At 44.1% G+C, this 21,865-nt stretch overlaps 1 protein-coding gene across 1 annotated transcript in view; it reads right to left on the reverse strand.

The window, feature by feature from the left end:
- Positions 1 to 3,090: 3,090 nt before the first annotated feature.
- The window catches only part of LOC137327366 (NXPE family member 3-like), a 32,545-nt gene continuing 13,770 nt past the window's right edge, over positions 3,091 to 21,865 (reverse strand). Inside the window, exons 3-5 of the mRNA XM_067993088.1 lie at positions 16,749 to 16,822; positions 9,787 to 9,996; positions 3,091 to 5,310 (exon numbers count right to left, since the gene is read on the reverse strand). Of these exons, the coding sequence (XP_067849189.1) occupies positions 4,757 to 5,310; positions 9,787 to 9,996; positions 16,749 to 16,822 (838 nt within the window). The 3' untranslated portion in view covers positions 3,091 to 4,756. The remainder of the gene's footprint in view (positions 5,311 to 9,786; positions 9,997 to 16,748; positions 16,823 to 21,865) is intronic.

The following is a 21,865-nucleotide window of genomic DNA, read 5'->3' on the forward strand; positions in this document are numbered from 1 at the left end:
CTCTGACCTGCTGTTTTAGCCACACTATTTATATGGCTGGTCCAGTTAAGTTTCTGGTCAATGGTGACCCCCAGGATGTTGATGGTGGGGGATTCGGCGATGGTAATGCCGTTGAATGTCAAGGGGAGGTGGTTAGACTCTCTCTTGTTGGAGATGGTCATTGCCTGGCACTTGTCTGGCGCGAATGATACTTGCCACTTATGAGCCCAAGCCTGGATGTTGTCCAGGTCTTGCTGCATGCGGGCACGGACTGCTTCATTATCTGAGGGGTTGCGAATGGTACTGAACACTGCAATCATCAGCGAACACCCCAATTTCTGACTTTATGATGGAGGGAAGATCATTGATGAAACAGCTGAAGATGGTTGGGCCTAGGCCACTGCCTTGAGGAACTCCTGCAGCAATGTCCTGGGGCTGAGATGATTGGCCTCCAACATCCACTACCATCTTCCTTTGTGCTAGATATGACTCCAGCCACTTGAGAGTTTTCCCCCTGATTCCCATTGACTTCAATTTTACTAGGGCTCCTTAGTGCCACGCTCGTTCAAATGCTGCCTTGATGTCAAAGGCAGTCACTCTCACCTCACCTCTCGAATTCAGCTCTTTTGTCCATGTTTGGACCAAGGCTGTAATGAGGTCTGGAGCCGCATGGTCCTGGCGGAACCCAAACTGAGCATCGGTGAGCAGGTTATTGGTGAGTGCCGCTTGACAGCACTGTCGACGACACCTTCCATCACTTTGCTGATGATCGAGAGTAGACTGATGGGGCGGTAATTGGCTGGATTGGATTTGTCCTGCTTTTTGTGGACAGGACATACTTGGGCAATTTTCCACATTGTCGGGTAGATACCAGTGTTGTAGCTGTACTGGAACAGTTTGACTAGAGGCGCGGCTAGTTCTGGAACACAAGTCTGCAGCACTACTGCCGGGATGTTGTCGGGGCCAATGTACATGTACAAATATCCTTTTTCAATGGTCACATATTCCCACTGCAATGTTCTGTCTGGAGCAGCAGTGAACAATGTCGGCAAACAGTGCTGGTGAGTCGGGGGTCATTTTCTCCTTCCTGGTTTTTAAATGGAAGAAACAATAAACAACAACAACAACTTGCATATATATAGCGCCTTTAATGTAGTAAAACATCCCAAGGCAGTTCACAGAAGCATTATCAAACAAAATTTAACACCGAGCCACATATGGAGATATTAGGACAGGTGTCAAAGAGGTAGGTTTTAAGGAGCATCTTAAAGGAGGAGAGGTAGAGATGCAGAGATGTTTAGGGAGGGAATTACAAAGTTTAGGATCTAGGCAGCTGAAGGTATGGCCGCCAATGTTGGTGCTTCTTCATATTGATTTAGTTTCCTGAACAATTTTCTCTTTCATTCTCATTTCTGATTATGCTCACATTTGTAATATATGCTTTACAGGTTTCGTCCATGATATAAGCTGCCCCTCCTAGCAAAAATGACTGCATCATCATAGATTTCCTGTGTCTTCCAGAGCATCTGCTGGTGCTGACGAGCCTGATTCAGGAAGCACAAGCCTTCTCACACTGGTCAACACTTAGGATAATTGGGTTGGAATTATTCTGCTTCTACAAAATGGTTTATAGTTTTATTGCTTTCTGTTCACTCATTTATTTTCAAATTGAGGTACAGTATTAGCACACATGGCAGCATGCCACTGTGGCCTATCAAGTGTATGGCAATATTTAGAATTCGTTCTTTTTATTTAAGTTATTGAATTCATGTGACTTGATTCACAGAGAGTGAAAGGAAGATGTTATGGAGAGAGGGGAATCCAAACTTTAGTCAGTTTTACATAGAATCATTTTCTGAAGTAAATGCCTTCAAGTCATTTTTATTTCTGCATTTCATTAATTTATCTTATAACAATCATTCACTCAAAAGAGCTAGAAGATTGTAGAAACATGATCTACAACTTGAAGGGGTCGAGAATGTAATAAACAAGCTATTTGACTTGTTGGGAAGTTGGGAGTGAAAGCCTGATTTACATAACCAGTGAACATTTCGAATTGCTAATAACTCCAGCAGGCGTTACGATCAATGTATGCTTCACTCACCCACACTTTGAATTTAGAACTCTAATTTTAAACAGGGTCTTGTTTAGAATGCCATTGAGCGGAATGCATGCTGACTAAAACCAGCAGGCAACTTCATCTATAGTCAGGTGGATAGGGAGAGGAAGACCATCAAGACTCAATAGGGTGAGAGAGAAGATCATATGCTTATCACAATAATGGACAATTCTACAGACCACATTGCTCTGTGAAAACATATTTACAGTGAAAAACAAAAAAAAGAAAAACTATCTCACACATTTTTGGCATCGTCTCTGACTGTACATGGAGGTAGTCACATACAGAGTGCTCTTCAGTCTTTTTTTCCCAATGTTTTGCACAAGATGCCACAAAGCACGAACAAAATCACAAGCACCATAATTAAAAGAGGGGAACCAAATTTACCCTGAGAAACCTAAAAGAATTTCTTAGAATGACATGTTTATCGCAGCAGATTGGAAAGTCAAATCAATCTGGCACTGGAGCGATGGGAGACAGTGTCGTGCTGCAGAAGGAAGGACAATGACCCAATGCTTGAGTCCAGGGGAACTTCAACAGGGAGCCCAAAAATGCAATTAAGTGGATTGGGCTCAAGAGTAATACGGAATTGACCACCTCCACAGTCCAAAAAACTCAAAATTTAGAACAGGTTCAAAAAATGTGTAAGTGGCTGTCAACTCCTCCACACCACCTCCACATCAGCTCTGAGGTCTCAGATTTCCAGCAATGGAGTTGCAGTCACATGCAGAAATTTCTGCCATTACGTGCCAATCTGTTCGCTTTTTATGTGGATATCATCTTTTTCAGCTCCTTGTCACAATGTTGACTCTGGAGGTTGGAAAACAAGCCTTGTGAAGTAGCCCCATTATCCATTGTGGATCACTTCTTCCGTATATGCACAGAAGAGGTGAGCTGCCATAGGGCAACTTCCCTTGTTATCCTGCCCACAATATTAAAAGGAGCTGAAAGTTATCATGCTTCAATGCACAACCTCAGAAACAAAGCAGAAATGGTAGCTATGATCAGGATTATCCCAATCTATTTATTTACAGAAGCAGTTTTTAAAATTAATTTTAGTTTTCATTATTTTAGAATAGCAGGACACATTTTCACACCATGAATGCACTTTTAACATAAGAACATAAGAAATAGGAGCAGGAGTAGACCATATGGTCCCTCGAGCCTGCTCCGCCATTCAATAAGATCATGGCTGATCTTCTACCTCAACTCCACTTCCCTGCCCTATACCCATATCTCTTGATTCCCTTAGTGTCCAAAAATCTATCGCTCTCAAACCTGAATATACTCAATAACTGAGTATATTCTGGGTAGAGAATCCCAAAGACTCACAACCCTCTGCATGAAGAAATTTTTCCTCATCTCAGTTTTAAATGGCCACTCTCTTAGCTTGACAATATAACCCCTCGTTCTAGACTCTCCAGCCAGGGGAAACAGCCTCTCAGCATCTACCCTGTCAAGCACTCTAAGAATTTTATATGTTTCAATAAGATCACCTCTCATTCTTCTAAACTCCAGGGAATAAAGGCCCATTCTACTCAATCTCTCCTCATAGGACAACCCTCTCATCCCGGGAATCAATCTAGTGAACCTTTGTTGCGCCGCCTCTAAGGCAAGTATATCCTTCCTTAGGTAAGGTGACCAAAACGGTACACAGTACACAAGGTGTGGTCTCACCAGAGCCCTATATAATTGCAGCAAGGCTCCCTTATTCTTAGACTCCAACCCCCTTGCAATAAATGCTAATGTACCATTTGCCTTCCAAATTGCTTGCTGTACCTGCATGTTAACTTTCTGTGATTCGTGTACAAGGACACCCAAATCTCTCTGACTACCAACATTTCTTAATCTCTCACCTTTTAAAAAATATTCTGCTTTTCTATTCTTCCTACCAAAGTGGATAATTTCACATTTTCCCACATTATACTCCATCTGCCAACTTCTTGCCCACTCGCTTACCTGTCTGTATCCCTTTGCAGACTCTTTGCATCCTCCTCACAGCTTACTTTCCCACCTAGCTTTGTATCATCAGCAAACTTGGATATATTACACTCGGTCCCCTCGTCCAAGTCACCGATTTAGATTGTTAACAGCTGAGGCCCAAGCACCGATCCTTGCAGCACCCCACTAGTTACAACATGCCAACCTGAAAATGACCCATTTATTCCTACTCTCTGTTTTCTGTCCATTAACCAATCCTCAATCCATGGTAATATATCACCCCCAAGCCCATGAGCCTTAACGAATGCCTTTTGAAAATCTAAATATACTACATCCACTGGTTCCCCCTTATCTACTAGATTTGTCAAACACGATTTCCCTTTCATTAAAGCATGTTGACTCTGCCTAATTATATTATGATTTTCTAAGTGCCCTGTGACTACATCCTTAACAATAGATTCTAGCATTTTCCCGACTACTGACGTCAGGCTAACTGGCCTATAGTTCCCTGTTTTCTCTGTCCCTCCTTCTGACCACAATGTCTATTCCTACTCTTGAATCAGTCAAAAATTTGTTTTAAAAAGACAGTTGGTGTCCATGTTAAAGAATGCACATTAATTTTAGGCAGTTACACAAACCTAAGAGTTCTGATTGCATTGTTTAGATTTTGAATCACATGATAATCAAAACCTGCTTAGAACAGATCTAATACAGTATTTATCTCTTTTCAAAAGGGCACACATATGAAAGAAACACATCTATTTCATTCTTGATAATGACTTGCTGGGGGTGTATGTCATGTGGCAGGTAATGTGCTATCGTCATTTCCCATGCATCCACAAATGCCACGTTGATACCTGTGAACATCTTTCTCAGCACTAAATCAAGCTGATAGGAATACCAGTCACTGTTGTACAGACTGACATCTTGTGGAAGTGCTCGGACATTGGCCGTCTTTATTACAACCACTGTATCCGGACTCCTGCCTAACAGCTGTAGAATTGATCTCCGGATATTCTGTAGCCTTCGGATATAAACTTCTACTGGAAAAGTGGTGAAATGGGCCCATAAGGTGATGGCTATTACTGTGTTTTTTCCTCCTTTAATTTCATCCAGTTTATTTGCAATGTAGTGTAAGTGCTGGCTCCAAATGGTGTTGAATTGGATCGGTGGGCCATGAGGACGATATTTCACCATGATGTTGTTTGCCAAGTCCAGAGCACAGAGAGGGCCAACTTTTTGCGGATTGCCAAGATCAAAAATTTTGAGACCTAAAAAGAAAGCGTAACATTATTTAACATGCTTAGCCATAATTTTGCTGATGTTAACAGGTATGAAACTGGGAAGCGCACATCATTTCAAACGTGATGTGGAGATGCTGGTGATGGACAATCATTTCAAACAGCAGAGCACCAAAATGGAGCCACAGATTTAGCAGCATGCCAGTGAAATAGATGAGCTAAGAGACATAATTCATGCAGTGGAATCTTGTCACAGACTGGCAAACTGGCAAATAAGAGTATACCACCTATATCATATTAGTTTGCTTCCATCTATTCTGCAAGTCTTCTCTTTTTCCTCTATTGTGCGCCTCCCACCTTTTTGGATACCTCTCATATATGCCATTTTACTGATTTATTTATTTTGTACCTTTAACCTTTTTTAAAGCCCAGGACAAACACCAAAGCAGCAGACAACATGGACTGGGTGAGATGTTGATATGAGGACCGTTCGGGGAGAGGACAAGACGGTGGTGGCCTGACAGCTGCAGCAACACACATCAATGAGATAACTTGTGCTGGGAGGGGAGGCAATGCACAGACTGAGACAGAGCAGGGATCAAGACCAGGGCCTGGGGCTGAGACCAGAAGATCTTTCTGTCACTGTCGGAATGGGTCCAGAGCAATTGCCCCAACTGCTACTGACATGTGGGAACCACTGCAAAACATACAGTCAAAAGAAAAGAAACTTGGGCTGTGGCGTTGGGAGGGAGATTGGGATCAGGGACTGGAACTTGAGACTGTGACTGAGAAACAGTGGGGAGGCTGCCTCAGAGATACAGAGTTTACAACTTTAACATAACTTTTTGCCTCAAATGTTAGAATTGTTTGTAACTGCTCCCCATTTTTTCAATGAGTAACAGCACCACCTGGTGGAGTACTGAGTCACTCGGATCAGGAAATTTTCTAGGTTCCAGCTTTCGTTAAATGAGTTGATCTTAGCTGGAGAGAGATGGGGTACTACAATTAGCCTCTGTACCTTGGGCTACAGAGGGGAGGACAAAATGAAACAAACCTGCCCAATTGCAATTCAATAACCCCCCCCCCCCCGCCGCTGGGAAGTTCATGTGCACAGGATGTTGTACGAGGATAGTATTGGGTTTGGTTGTGATGCCAATCACAATTGATTGGCTTGTCAACACTCACTATCTACGCTAACACAGGAAGGATGATACTTGGGCTGCCTAGTGGAGTGTTGCCAATGACTTTGGAACCAAACCCAACATGAGAGGAAAGAAGATTAGGTGGGGGGGGGTGGGTTAAAAACAAAAACACACACACATATGTCATGGCACGTGCTACAGAAACAAAAGGTGGACTTAAGTTTGCAGAAAGTATTTACACCAGTGGATATCTGATATTGCTTATGGTAATTTGAAAGATGTGCTGTTATATAATGGAGTGTAATGCCATGTAACACACATTAGGTTGGAATTTGCTGAAGCAGGGCATCTCACTGCATGCCCAGTTAATTAGATTTTTTCCTGTACCCTTCAGCTCAAAATCTTTTTGTACTGTAAGTTGCTAAAAGTGCGACAAGGCTAACGGGGCATCTGGGACCTTGGTGAATGACGGCACCAAAAGTATATCTCCCTAACCAATGAGATATAAGGATTAAGAAATAAACAGGAAGGACTGAGAAGGAGGATGAATTAGAATGGGTATTCTCAATGTCAAATCAGGTACAGAAAGCAATAAAGAGGGAAAGAAAGAGAGAAAAGAGGCAGAAAGGAAAAGAAGAAAAAAATTAACTTTTAAATTTGACATTTTTAAAATCTCCAACAACTCATAACCTGAAGGAATGAGACTCCACACTTTTAATTGTTCACTTTCTGGGCAAGAGAGGTTGATTGGCAGTCATTAACAATTATCACATTGTACTTATCTTATTAATTACTAGACTTAACTTTCTGTGGTGAGTTTAATGGACAATTAATGTGCAAATGCAGAAACTTCATGATACTCATGGGGAGGTTAAGAGCGAGATGCCGTTTTAACGAAGCTAACGGCAGAGCGGCGCAAATCGGCCAGCAACTTGTCGCGATTCGCAATTCACGGGGTATCTCTTCCTCACCACAAGTTGCTGGCCAATTTGCACATTAATAATGGTGTCCGTCGTTCACACGCCGTTATTTTTCAGCAAATTCCGGCCCAACGTATTATCATGGTCACCCATTCATGGAGACTGGTCAAGAAGGTACGAGCCCATGGAATCCAGGGTGCCTTGGCACTTTGGATACAAAACTGGCTTAGTGGCAGAAGGCAGAGGGTGATGGTCGAAGGTTGTTTTTGTGACTGGAAGCCTGTGGCCAGTGGGGTACCACAGGGATCGGTGCTGGGTCCCTTGCTGTTTGTGGTCTACATTAATGACTTGGATATGAATGTAAAAGGTATGATCAGTAAGTTCGCTGATAATACAAAGATTGGTAGGGTGGTAAATAGCGAGGAGGATAGCCTCAGTCTGCAGGACGATATAGATGGGTTGGTCAGATGGGCGGAACAGTGGCAAATGGAATTTAACCCGGAAAAGTGCGAGGTGATGCACTTTGGAGGGATTAACAAGGCAAGGGAATACACAATGAATGGGAGGACCCTAGGCAAGACAGAGGGTCAGAGGGATCTTGGTGTGCAAGTTCACAGATCCCTGAAGGCGGCGGAACAGGTAGATAAGGTGGTAAAGAAGGCATATGGGATACTTGCCTTTATTAGCCGAGGCATAGAATATAAGAGCAAGGAGGTTATGATGGAGCTGTATAAAACACTGGTTAGGCCACAGCTGGAGTACTGTGTGCAGTTCTGGTCGCCACACTACAGGAAGGATGTGATCGCTTTGGAGAGGGTGCAGAGGAGATTCACCAGGATGTTACCAGGGCTGGAGCGCTTCAGCTATGAAGAGAGACTGGGAAGATTGGGTTTGTTTTCCTTGGAGCAGAGGAGGCTGAGGGGGGACATGATTGAGGTGTACAAAATTCTGAGGGGCACAGATAGGATGGATACTAAGGAGCTTTTTCCCTTCGTTGAGGGTTCTATAACAAGGGGACATAGATTCATGGTAAAAGGCGGGAGGTTTAGAGGGGATTTGAGAAAGAACTTTTTCACCCAGAGGGTGGTTGGAGTCTGGAACTCACTGCCTGAAAGGGTTGTGGAGGCAGGAACCCTCACAACATTCAAGAAGCATTTGGATGAGCACTTGAAATGCCATAGCATACAAGGCTACGGACCAAATGCTGGAATATGGGATTAGAGTAGACAGGGCTTGATGGCCGGCGCGGACACGATGGGCCGAAGGGCCTCTATCCGTGCTGTATAACTCTATGACTCTATGACTCTATGAGACTGAATAAGTCAAGTTGTATTTTTATCAGATGGTATTCTAGATTTTTGCTGATTCTCTCATGGTTGAACTCCACAATTCTGTCCATTATTCTTTGAAATCTGTAATCCTTGAAGTGCAATGCTCCTGTCCAGGACCAGGACTGCCAGTATTTACAGTCCTGAGCCAGTGACATGACCCGGGGGCACCTCTACCCAGGTCTGCAACTCAGGCCTGCAGCTGTGCATCAGGTTCCAAGATCGGGGCTTTCTTGCTGCTGTTGGAGGCACCAAAAGCAACATAACATCATGGGGTTTACAAACACTTAAGAAGTGAAACTTACCTGCCTGTCTTTGGCCTTCCCCTGGGACCCCTTTCGATCAGTGGGGTCCAGAGGCAGACCTCACCTTCATCTTGGACGTTCCTCCGGCAAAGTGAAGTGTGAGGCTGGGAATCCCAGCTCCCACTTCATTAGCAGGCCCATCGCTGGTGTGCATTACTGCAGGCATAGGCCCAGCTCCTCTCATCAGATAAGCACTGGAAATCCTGGGGCAATTAGAAGGGCCAGAGACCTGTCAAAACCGCCCAATGTTCCTGCTCTCTGCACCCGGGGAAATGATCACTCCCTCAGGACAAGGGGCAAGAAAATCTACCACATTAAGTCCAAGCTCAGAACTTTCAAGAGAGGCCGAGACCTTCAAATAAAAGCATTAATAAAAAGTACTCAAAGACAGAAGACAATGTTATAGTTAAGTTTAAATCATGTTATTTTGTAATATGTATTCTTTTCTATTTAAAATGTTATTTTTGGGCCTTTAGTCAGTAGATTAAGGGGGTAAAATGGCAGACCAAAACAATTTTCTAAAAGTATTTGGATTTATTTGATTGGTTCACCTTCACTTTTTTTATTGGTGGGTTCTCCTGATAAGCCATTTAAGATTGGTTGTTTTCATTATTCCTTAGAAGTTTCTCACCAGTAGTTTTCTAACTGTTTTTCTTGGTTCAGGTTTGTACCTGAGCCAACTATAAAAGCATAACAGAGAAATTTCAAGTGTCACATATGCATTTAATCTGTGATCCATGCTATAAGCAAGATGATAGCTATAGGTAGATAGATAGATAGATAGATAGATAGACTGACTAACCAACCTAACCTGGAACAAATTGAGTCAAATATTCAAACCACTGACGTATGGTAGAATCTCCAAACAGATCAACTGTTTTTCTTCGAAGGCAGTTTATAATTCTTGCAGGAGTGTCAAAGCGGCGAATATTGCAGGTCATTGACATCCACTGATCCTTATAATAATAGCCAGATGGTGATAACATAGGCTTTCCCCGGACACATTCTCCAAGAACTTTGGCTGAAAATAAAAAGAACCAAGATACAAGAATCATGATGCATTATTCCTTAGGTTATCAATATATTTTTAATTGGCTAATCAAAGTTTCCATGGCAATGACAAATCCCAGCAGGACCATTAGCTGTTACCACAGAGTGTACACATACAGAAAGCAAAAAATAATCCATGCAGTTTTATGAAAAATGTTGTGCCTATGGGTAAATCCACCACCTGGTGTGGCGCTGAGCTATCTAGGTGTGGAGGTCCCACATTTGCTCATGCTGAGATTGTAAGAATTAACCCAATGACAGATATAATTTAGTAAAATCATCACAACAGTAGAAGTAGAATGAAATGTATTATGAATCTATGTATCTATAAGTGTAGACTGTACTGTGTATTAATATAGTATGAACCATGTAACGTGTATTCAATAAGAAAATGCTGGTGGGCCGAGAAGGATGCATGATGGTTATTATAGTCAAGTTTGCAATTAAAACTAACAGAATGCTGACAGCATTCAAGTGGGAACTAACAGACCTTGGAGAAAATCACAGGCGCTGAGGGCTGTAATAGCATAGTGTCTAAAGACATGTAGATAAAGGGACTGAAAGTGAAATAAATCAAGGAGTCACACAGGCTCTATCTCGAGTCCCGCAAGCTAGTGAATAGAAGTTTGTTTATAAAAAATGGTGCTGTGAAGGCTGGCAATGCAAATTCTAAGATAAGGTACCGTTAAGTCTGTAACAACAAGGCACAGATGGTACCAGGAGTTGCTTGGAATGTAACTTCTAAAGGGTGAGACACATGATTAATGGTAAGGCTGAGAGATGTGAATGTGATTGTGAACTGCCACATAAACTAAAAAAAAGGGTATAAGAAGAGACCTCAAAAGCTGAGGAAGGCACGCAAGATTTTGGCAAGGAAGAGAAGAACTCTTCAGAAAACAGAACACAGCAAGAGAGAGAGAGAGAGAGAGACCACACCGCAGTCACTTGGAGGGATACTTCCAAGGTTTCAAGGAACAGACTGTGACTATTTCTCTTTGTTAAATATCACATTCTTTGTATTAATTGTGATGTGCTTAATAAATCTGTTTTGCCTTTAACCATAAAACCAGTACCGTGGTGGTCTTGTGTTGTCACAAACCAGTCCTTGGATTGGATTAAATTATAATCCTGAAAGTAGGGGTTTAAATCCTACAAAATAGCTCGTCTTAGCTGAGTGGTAGTAGAGCCGCTACATAAGACATTATGTGGACCATATAGTCATGTCCCATTAAGTACAGCCTCTTGTATATATGACTGTCAACTAAAATGTTTTACTTTCTCCAGAAAAGATGAAGGAAACGAGGAAATAAAACTTTAAAGTAGCACCTCACCCTGACTCCTAACTGCTGGTTTCTTTGGAATAGTTTCTAGTCCAAGTCTACCCTACTCCCCCTAAGAATAGAGACCAGGAAAGTTGCTGCCAACCTGTTATCCTTGCTATAGAATATAGAGAATATAAATTGTTCATGGGATATCTCACAGATGGTTATGTATTCAATCCAAAGCCCAGGAATGTCTCCCTTCCATTTATTTTTGAGTAACCACAGCTATCTGTTACCACCAAAGTTGTGTTCTGCATTCTGAATGCACGTACCCAGATCTGAATAGCAACAGCAGCAACAGATTCCAAGTGTTTAGCTAAATACCTAACTGAAGTTGCAGTCCATAATTTATTTTCAATGTAACACCCTCCCAGAACCACAGAGGGATTGTTGGCAGAAACTTTGATGCTGTCTTGCTGATGTCCTACATACCTGCTCTCCAGAAACAGACTCCGTGGGGACGATTTTCACTTTCAACTGTGGTAGAAAAAGGGGGTAGTGGATCGGCCCCCCATTATACAACCTGATGATTTCCCTTTCCATTGACATCAAAAACAGGTGGCTGATGCATAACCCCCAGCTTTTTGCCTGTGCCCGAAGTGAAAATTACCCCCAATAATCTTCTAAATAGCAGTAGTATTTCTGCACCAAACCAGATTTACATTCATTTCTTCAGAGATGTGGTTAGGAACTTTATGTAATTTCATTAATTTCTCTGATTACTCTTTGTAATATCCGACTAGAAATTTAAAGTTTGGATTTGCTATCCTGCAGGAAACGCACGTTACATTTCCAAAAACCATAACATTCACATCACTTAAGAGCAATTTTCTAGGTAGAAAACTTGAAATTTCAGTTGAATGTTCTTCTAATCAATGAGTTTTTTTTTAAAAAAGGCAACAGTGCACATCAGTAATCTCAGATAATCTAGCAACCTTTTGCAATGTGTTAAGCATGTAATCCAATTTAAACAATAACATGTGCACTGTCATGGCCAGGCTCACCTGTCATTCCAGTTCCCCACACTTCCGCTGCCCGCCCCCCACCACCCCCCCCCCCCCCCGACCTCCCACACTCAGAATGCACAACTGTATTCTTTGGGACACCATTTGTTTATATGTTGGATATACTAAGTCGGGGGGGGGGGGTGGGTGGAAGAGACTAAGCAAAATATGAGAGCAACATTGTTGCTTTTTTCATTTCAAAGGAAACACACTGGAAGCAGATAGACAGACAAGCCACGTATTATCACAAATGCTGCATTGATGTTATTGAATTGATGAATATTCAGAGGTTAGTACCAAGTTTATCAATCAGCAACACTTATCCTCTATTTACTTCAGCAGGATTTCTGCATCAAAAGCACAAGCCAATTATCCTCAACATGGCCAACAGCAGTATATATTTGTGAAACTTGACATTATGAATAATAAGTGGATGTAGATGTTCATCCTATCAGAATACTTCGTCCCTGCTAAGATCCCCGCCTGAACTTTCAACTTTGAACTTTGGCAGGGGTGTAAAACGGAAGGCAGCAGATCAACTGCCAGTTATACGACCGGTCCAATTTTCCTTTTGATTGAAGTCAATACTTGGAATTCATCACTGCTGTTTCTATAGAGATCTGGTTAGGTGAAGTCAATAGAAGGAAAGCTCAGGCTGGGTGTCTAATAGGCGGCTGATTTGCTACCGCCCGTTTTACACCCCCACCGAAGTTGGAGCGAAAGTTCAGTGGCTCCAAATCTAAACACAGAATGAAATGTCATATCTCAGACTGTATTGAGGAAAAGGGGTTTGTTTTAAATCATATTTTCAAACCACAAATTAAGGTAGTTAAAATATACCATAACAACCAAGTCTCCAGTATTATGCATAGGTTCCAAGTTTGCTGACGACACAAAACTAGGTGGGATCATGAGTTGTGAGGAGGATGCAAAGAGGCTTCAAGGCGATTTAGACAAATTGAGTGAGTGGGCAAATACATGGCAGATGCAGTTTAATGTGGATAAATGTGAAGTTATCCACTTGGGAAAGAAAAACAGAAAGGCAGAGTATTATTTAAATGATGATAGATTGGGGAATGTTGATGTACAGAGGGACCTGGGTGTCCTTGTACACCAGTCACTGAAAGCAAACATGCAGGTGCAGCAAGCAGTTAGGAAGGCAAATGGTATGTTGGCCTTCATTGCAAGAGGATTTGAGTACAGGAACAAGAATGTCTTACTGCAGTTATACAGGGCCTTGGTAAGACCACACCTGGAGTATTGTGTGCAGTTTTGGTCTCCTTACCTAAGAAAGGATATATTTGCCATAGAGGGAGTGCAGCGAAGGTTTACCAGACTGATCCCTGGGATGGCAGGACTGTCGTATGAGGAGAGATTGGGTCGACTAGGCCTGTATTCACTCAAGTTTAGAAGAATGAGAGGGGATCTCATTGAAACATATAAAATTCTGACAGGGCTAGACAGACTGGATGCAGGGAGGATATTTCCCCTGGCTGGGGGTCCAGAACGAGGGGTCACAGTCTCAGGATATGGGGTAGGACAATTGGGATGAGATGAGGAGAGATTTCTTCACTCAGAGGGTGGTGAACCTGTGGAATTCTCTACCACAGAAGGCTGTGGAGGCCAAGTCACTGAATATATTTAAGAAGGAGCCAGATAGATTTCTAGACACAAAAGGCATCAAGGAGTATGGGTAGTGAACGGGAATATGGTATTGAGATAGAGGATCAACCATGATCATATTGAACGGTGGAGCAGGCTCAAAGGGCTGAATGGCCTACTCCTGCTCCTATTTTCTATGTTTCTATGTTTCTATGCATGACATTGAATGGCTTGTACAGTAATAGATACAATATGTACAAAATTTTGGATCAGTATTAAACATATGTGATTTTTTTTATTTGTTCATGGGATGTGGGCGTCGCTGGCAAGGCCAACATTTATTGCCCATCCCTAATTGCCCTTGAGAAGGTGGTGGTGAGCCGCTTTCTTGAACTGCTGCAGGCCGTGTGGTGAAGGTTCCCACAGTGCTGTTAGGTAGGGAGTTCCAGGATTTTGACCCAGCGATGATGAAGGAACGGCGAAATATTTCCAAGTCGGGATGGTGTGTGACTTGGAGGGGAACGTGTAGGTGGTGTTGTTCCCATGTGCCTGCTGCCCTTGTCCTTCTAGGTGGTAGAGATCGCGAGTTTGGGAGGTGCTATCGAAGAAGCCTTGGTGAGTTGCTGCAGTCCATCCTGTAGATGGTACACACTGCAGCCACGGTGCGCTGTTGGGGAAGGGAGTGAATGTTTAGGGTGGTGGATGGGGTGCCAATCCAGCGGGTTGCATTGTCCTGAATGGTGTCGAGCTTCTTGAGTGTTGTTGGAGCTGCACTCATCCAGACAAGTGGAGAGTATTCCATCACACTCCTGACTTGTGCCTTGTAGATGTGGAAAGGCTTTGGGGAGTCAGGAGGTGAGTCACTCGCCGCAGAATACCCAGCCTCTGACCTGCTTTTGTAGCCACAGTATTTACTTGGCTGGTCCAGTTAAGTTTCTGGTCAATGGTGACCCCCAGGATGTTGATGGTGAGGGATTCGGCAATGGTAATGCCGTTGAATGTCAAGGGGAGGTGGTTAGACTCTTTCTTGTTGGAGATGGTCATTGCCTGGCACTTGTATGGCTTGAATGTTACTTGTCAATTATCAGCCCAAGCCTGGATGTTGTCCAGGTCTTGCTGCATGACTGCTTCATTATCTGAGGGGTTGTGAATGGTACTGAACACTGTGCAATCATCAGCGAACACCCCCATTTCTGACCTTATGATGGAGGGAAGGTCATTGATAAAACAGCTGAAGATGCTTGGGCCTAGGACTCTGCCCTGAGGAAATCCTGCAGTAATGTCCTGGGGCTGAGATGATTGGCCTCCAACAACCACTACCATCTTCCTTTGTGCTAGGTATGACTCCAGCCACTGGAGAATTTTCCCCCTGATTCCCATTGACTTCAATTTGACCGAGTGTGGCTCCTTGGTGCCACACTCGGTCAAATGCTGCCTTGATGTCAAGGGCAGTCATTCTCACCTCACCTTTGGAATTCAGCTCTCTTGCCCATGTTTGGATCAATGAGGTCTGGAGCCGAGTGGTCCTGGCGGAACCCAAACTGAGCATTGGTAAGCAGGTTATAGGTGAGTAAGTGCCACTTGATAGCACTGTCAACGACACCTTCCATCAGTTTGCTGATGATTGAGAGTCGAGTGATGGGGCAGTAATTGGCCGGATTGGATTTGTCCTGCTTTTTGTGGACAGGACATACCTGGGCAATTTTCCACATTGTTGGGTAGGTGCCAGTGTTGTAGCTGTACTGGAACAGCTTGGCTGGAGGCGCAGCTAGTTCTGGAGCATAAGTCTTCAGCACTACAGCCGGGATCAAAAAGGCCAACGGAATGTTGGCTTTTATTGCTAGGGGGATAGAATATAAAAACAGGGAGGTATTGCTGCAGTTATATAAGGTATTGGTGAGACCGCACCTGGAATACTGCATACAGTTTTGGTCTCCATACTTAAGAAAAGACATACTTGCTCTCGAGGCAGTACAAAGAAGGTTCACTCGGTTAATCCCGGGGATGAGGGGGCGGACATATGAGGAGAGGTTGAGTAGATTGGGACTCTACTCATTAGAGTTCAGAAGAATGAGAGGCGATCTTATTGAAACATATAAGATTGTGAAGGGGCTTGATCGGGTGGATGCGGTGAGGATGTTCCCAAGGATGGGTGAAACTAGAACTAGGGGGGCATAATCTTAGAATAAGGGGCTGCTCTTTCAAAACTGAGATGAGGAGAAACTTCTTCACTCAGAGGGTGGTGGGTCTGTGGAATTTGCTGCCCCAGGAAGCTGTGGAAGCTACATCATTAAATAAATTTAAAACAGAAATAGACAGTTTCCTCGAAGTAAAGGGAATTAGGGGTTACAGGGAGCGGGCAGGAAATTGGACATGAATTTAGATTTGAGGTTAGGATCAGATCAGCCATGATCTTATTGAATGGCGGAGCTGGCTCGAGGGGCCGATTGGCCTACTCCTGCTCCTATTTCTTATGTTCTTATGTTCTTACGGATGTTGTCGGGGCCCATAGTCTTTGCCGTATCCAGTGCACTCAGCTGTTTCTTGATACCACAAATTCACAAAACAATACAATTTCCTTGCATAAGCCCTACTTGCTCTAAATAAGCTTGTACCCAAAATGTTGATCTACTTCAGTAAATAGCTAAATGGGACATTAAATTACACTTTATTTGAAAAAGCCGCAAATTCCTGAGCATTTACAGCGAGGATTTACTCTACCATTCTGATTACTCATAATCCCTCTGATACACCAAAACTTCAATTTACTTGTCATGAATTTACAATTATCTTACCTGCCCGAGGTAAAGGCTCTACGGTTATATAATCTGCGGCACTGGGTAATATGGGCTTCTTGATGTTGACTCCACTGAAAATGTAAATATATCATAGGGTAAGCTATTGTATCATTGTAAAAAGTGAATACATACAGGAGATAGCCCAAAACTAATTTCAGCTATCCTACTCCTCAAAACTAGAATCATAGAATCCTATTGCACAGATGGAGGCCATTCGGCCCATCATGCCTATGCCAATTAATCCCACTCCCCTGCTTTTTTCCATAGCCCTGCAATTTTCTGCCCTTCAAGTATTTATCCAATTCCCTTTTGAAAGTTACTGTTGAATCGGCTTCAACTACCCTTTCAGGCAGTGCATTCCAGATCATAACTCACTGGGTAAAAAAAATTCTCCTCATCTCACTTCCGGCTCTTTTGCCAATTACATCAGAACAAACGAACATAAGAAATAGAAGCAGAAGTAGGCCGTATGGCCCCTTGAGCCTGCTCTGCCATTCAATCAGGTCATGGCTGATCTTCAACCTCAACTCCACTTTCCTGCCCGATCCCCATATCCCTTGATTCCCCTCGAGTCCAAAAATCTATCTATCTCAGCCTTGAATATACTCAACAACTCAGCATCTACAGCCCTCTGGGGTAGAGAATTCCAAAGATTCACAACCCTCTGAGTGAAGAAATTCCTCCTCATCTCAGTCTTAAATGGCCGACCCCTTATCCTGTGAATATGCCCCCTAGTTCTAGAATCTCCAGCCAGGGGAAACAACCTCTCAGCATCTACCCTGTCAAGCCCCCTCAGAATCTTATATGTTTCAATGAGATCACCTCTCATTCTTCCAAACTCCAGAGAGTACAGGCCCATTCTATTCAACCTCTCCTCATAGGACAACCCTCTCATCCCAGGAATTAATCTAGTGAACCTTCGTTGCACAGCCTCTAACGTAAGTATTCGCTAAGGAGATCAAAACTGTACACAGTACTCCAGGTGTGGTCTCACCAAAGCTTTGTATAATTGTAGTAAGACTTCCTTACTCTTATATTCCAACCCCCTTGCAATAAAGGCCAGCATGCCATTTGCTTTCCTAATTGCCTGCTGTACCTGCATGCTAATTTTTTGTGTTTCTTGTACGAGGACACGCAAGTCTCTCTGGACACCAACATTTAATAGTTTCTCACCATTTAAAAAATATTCTGTTTTTCTATTCTTCCTACCAAAGTGAATAACCTCACATTTCCCCACATTATACTCCATCTGCCACCTTCTTGCCCACTCACTTAACCTGTCTGTATCCCTTTGCAGACTCTTTGTGTCTTCCTCACAGTTTACTTTCCCACCTACCTCTGTATCATCAGCAAACTTGGATACATTACATTAGGTCCCTTCATCTGAGTCATTAATATAGATTGTAAATAGCTGAGGCCCGAGCACCGATCCTTGAGGTACCCTATTAGTTATAGTCTACCAACCTGAAAATGACCCATTTATCCCTGCACTCTGTTTTTTGTCATTTAACCAACCCTCTATCCATGTTAATATATTACCCCCAACCCCATGAGCCCTTATCTTGTGTAACAACCTTTTATGTGGCACCTTATCGAATGCTTTATGAAAATCCAAATATACTACATCCACTGGTTCGCCTTTATCTACCCTACTAGTTGCATACTCAAAAAATTCTAATAAATTTGTGAAACACTATTTCCCTTTCATAAACCATGTTGACTGTGCTTAATCATATTATGATTTTCTAAGTGCCCTGTTACCACCTCCTTAATAATGGATTCCAGCATTTTCCCGACGACTGATGTCAGGCTAACTGGCCTGTAGTTCCCTGTTTTCTCTCTCCCTCCTTTCTTGAATAGCAGGGTTACATTTGGTACCTTCCAATCCGCTGGGACCATTCTAGAATCTAAGGAATTTTGGAAGATCATACCAATGCATCCATTATCTCTGCAGCCACCTCTTTTAGGACCCCAGGATGTAGGCCATCAGGTCCAGGCAATTTATTGGCTTTTAGTCCCATTAGTTTCTCAAGTACCTTTTCTCTACTGATAATAGTTACTTTAAGTTCCTCAATCTCATTAGCCCCTTGGTTCCCCACTATTTCTGGTAAACGTTTTGTGTCTTCTACTGTGAAGACAGATACAAAGGTCCTGATTTTAGAATGAAGTAGCGGGTGCGTAGGGGGTGGGGGGGCTCTGAAAATCGGGGAAACCCCGAGCGGGTTCGGAACCCGGCTCCAACCCACAGACTTCTGGGTTTCCCACTGACGCGTCTGGGTGCATGCGTGTCTCACGAATGCGGAAGTCCCACCAGCAATTAAAGCCGGCGGGATGATACTTAAGAGAGTTATTTAGAGAGTTGTTTAGATAGTTGAAGTACTTGAAGTACTTCATTTTGTGCACACTGAGGCAGGGGTCCGATTTTCAAACATCCTCAGCGTGTTTTCTGTGCTGTGGGAAACACTCCATGTTGCAAGAGATGTGTTTCAGCCAGCAGCCAGTTGGACATTGAAATGCTTGTTTGACAGACAGGGATAAAAGGTAAGTTATTGCAGCAGGGCACTCTGTTCTTTCAGACAAATTTTTGGCTGGGAGATCTTTGTGTTTTTACTGAAAATTCTTAGTTTCCACTCAGAATTCTTCTGTTCACATATATTCACCAACTTTTTGAACCCCCCTCAAACTGACACCAACAGGATGGGGGGGTGCCATGGCTGCATTCACCACTACATCCAAGGACGAGCAACGGCTTGTTTCGCAGAGCCTCGCAGTACGTCAACCTCCCCATGGACGACCTCAGCCAGACGTAGAGGGCAGTGAGATTCCACTCTTTGGCTGGCTTCCCACGGGTGCAGAGTGCAATCGATCGCACCCATATGGCAATCCAAGCACCTCCACATGAGGTTCATCAACGGAAAGGGTTATCACTCCATCATCACTCAGCTCATTTGTGACCACCGCAAAAGATTCCTTCACGTGTGCGCCAGGTACCCTGGCAGTTGCTACAATTCCTTCATTCTGAGGGAATCCAATAGCCCGCCCCTCTTCCATGCACCGAACACCCTTAAGGGCTGGCTCCCCGGGGACAAGGGATTCCCCCTGCGCACATGGCTCATGACACCTCTGAGGAACCCCGTCACCGGGCAACAGCGTTGATGTAATGACAGCCACATCGCCACAAGGTCTACAATTGAGCATGCTATAGTGCTACCATCAGAAAGTGTGAAAAGTCCAGTCCTCACACCACCTAGAAAGAACAGTGCCCACACCAGCACCCCCCACCCCTCCCTGCACAAAACAGTCCTGCAATTACACATATACCCAATGGGTGGCACCAAGTGTCGCCGTTCATGGTGAAGCTCATGAAAGGGCCCTATCACAAAAGCCAGTCAAGAATAGGCAAGACGTGGCAGTAGTGCTGAGAATGATATCACTTAATGTGATTTTAACAAAAAACAAATAGAAATGAAAAACACCCTTGAGCATACCCTTCGTGTTCACAAATCCTTAGGCTTCTTCTTTCTACCGCTTCTACGTGGTGCATCCCCTATGGCTGCAGCAGAGGTAGTGGCAGGTTGCTCATGTTCATGCCCTGACTGCTTAGATGCTTTCAGCCTATGCCCTCAGGGTTTTGGAGCCTGCGAGGGCCTTTCCAAAGACTGCTCCCCCTGCACCTGTGCAGGGCCACCTGGAGAGGAGACAGCATTGCGGGTACTGGTTGAGAGGGGGGCAACGGGTGAGAGGTGGGAGCGCTTTGAGTGGCGTCCCCATTTCCATGTCCCCTTTCGCCATCGTCCCTCTCCTGGACCAGGCCCACATCACTCCTACCACCCTGCTGGACAACAGTTTGGAAGACATGTATGATGCCTTGGAAGCCCAGTTGTAAAGTATCTGTCTGCCTGTTTAAGGCAGCAGGATGTTGTTCACCCTGAGTACGAACAATTGTTGTTAGGGCCTGAATGGACTCATTTGTGAGCCATGCTTGAAGCTCAATGTAGGCTGGCCTTCTCTCCATCGCAGACATTCCCGCACTTACCTGCGACACTATCTCAGACAGTTGCTCACGTCCCTGCGACACTATCTCAAAGATTCCCTCATGTACCTGTGCCATCATTCCACTCATGCAGGAGTTGGACTCCTCCATCCTCTGCGCTATTGTGGAGAGTGTGCGTGGCACCTGTTCCAGCACCTCGCAAATGTGCTGCTGTCCCTCGATCATTCTCCTTTTAAAGGATGGTCCCCGGGGTTCAACATATGTGCACAGCTAAGCAGAGCCTGGGGAGGAGTGCTCCCACCAACACGGACTCTCTATAGCTGCCCCTGCCACCAGTGTCTGCTCGTGCTCACTTGTTTGTGGTGACTCATTAGGTGCCAACCCAACTAACTGACTACTTGGATCCACCGAGGTGTGAGTATCTGCTCTGGTGGATGGCTCGCTAAGATGTGACGGTGCACCCTCAGATGCTGGCTGGTCCTCTGAGGAATCACCCTCTCCCTTCACTGTGGTCATTGAACGGCCTGAAAAAGAACAGAAGGCAATATTAAGCATCATCACAGATGTGTCATGTTGCGATGAGCATACTGAGGTGTTGAACATGGCAATCATTGTTAACATCAATTCATGTTGTGTGTGATGAATGTTAAAGTTGTGTTACGAGACGTTTGTGGGGTGCCGATCTCGGCGTCCCCGACGGACAGGCACTCGAGGGTGCTACTGATCTCCAGCGCCTCCTGCTCCACGTCTGTGAGGACCACTAGTTGTTGCGGCCCCCACTCCAGTCCTCACCCTCTCGCGTGTATTTTGCACTCTCTTCTCCTAGAAGGGGACAAAGAACAGACATGGGAGTGGGTGATGGTGAAGTGAACAACCGATGAATGCATTGGTTTGGGTGCGGCTGACCATGAAAGAGATGCATCAGAGGGTGAGTTTGAGACAGAGCCATGACATTGGATGAGGATTGGGGTGAGTGGTAGTGGTGGGGTGACCAATGGGGAGGTGAGGAAGTGCTGAGGGAGTGCAGGTAAGTTGAGGATGAGTCTTAAGTGGGTGTGGGGAGTGATGTGATAGAGTAGTCTTGGCAGTGCAGAATGAGCTAGGGGTGGTGGGGGGGGGG

This window comes from Heptranchias perlo, chromosome 11 (genome assembly GCF_035084215.1).
Source record: "Heptranchias perlo isolate sHepPer1 chromosome 11, sHepPer1.hap1, whole genome shotgun sequence".
NCBI classification, from domain to species: domain Eukaryota; kingdom Metazoa; phylum Chordata; class Chondrichthyes; order Hexanchiformes; family Hexanchidae; genus Heptranchias; species Heptranchias perlo.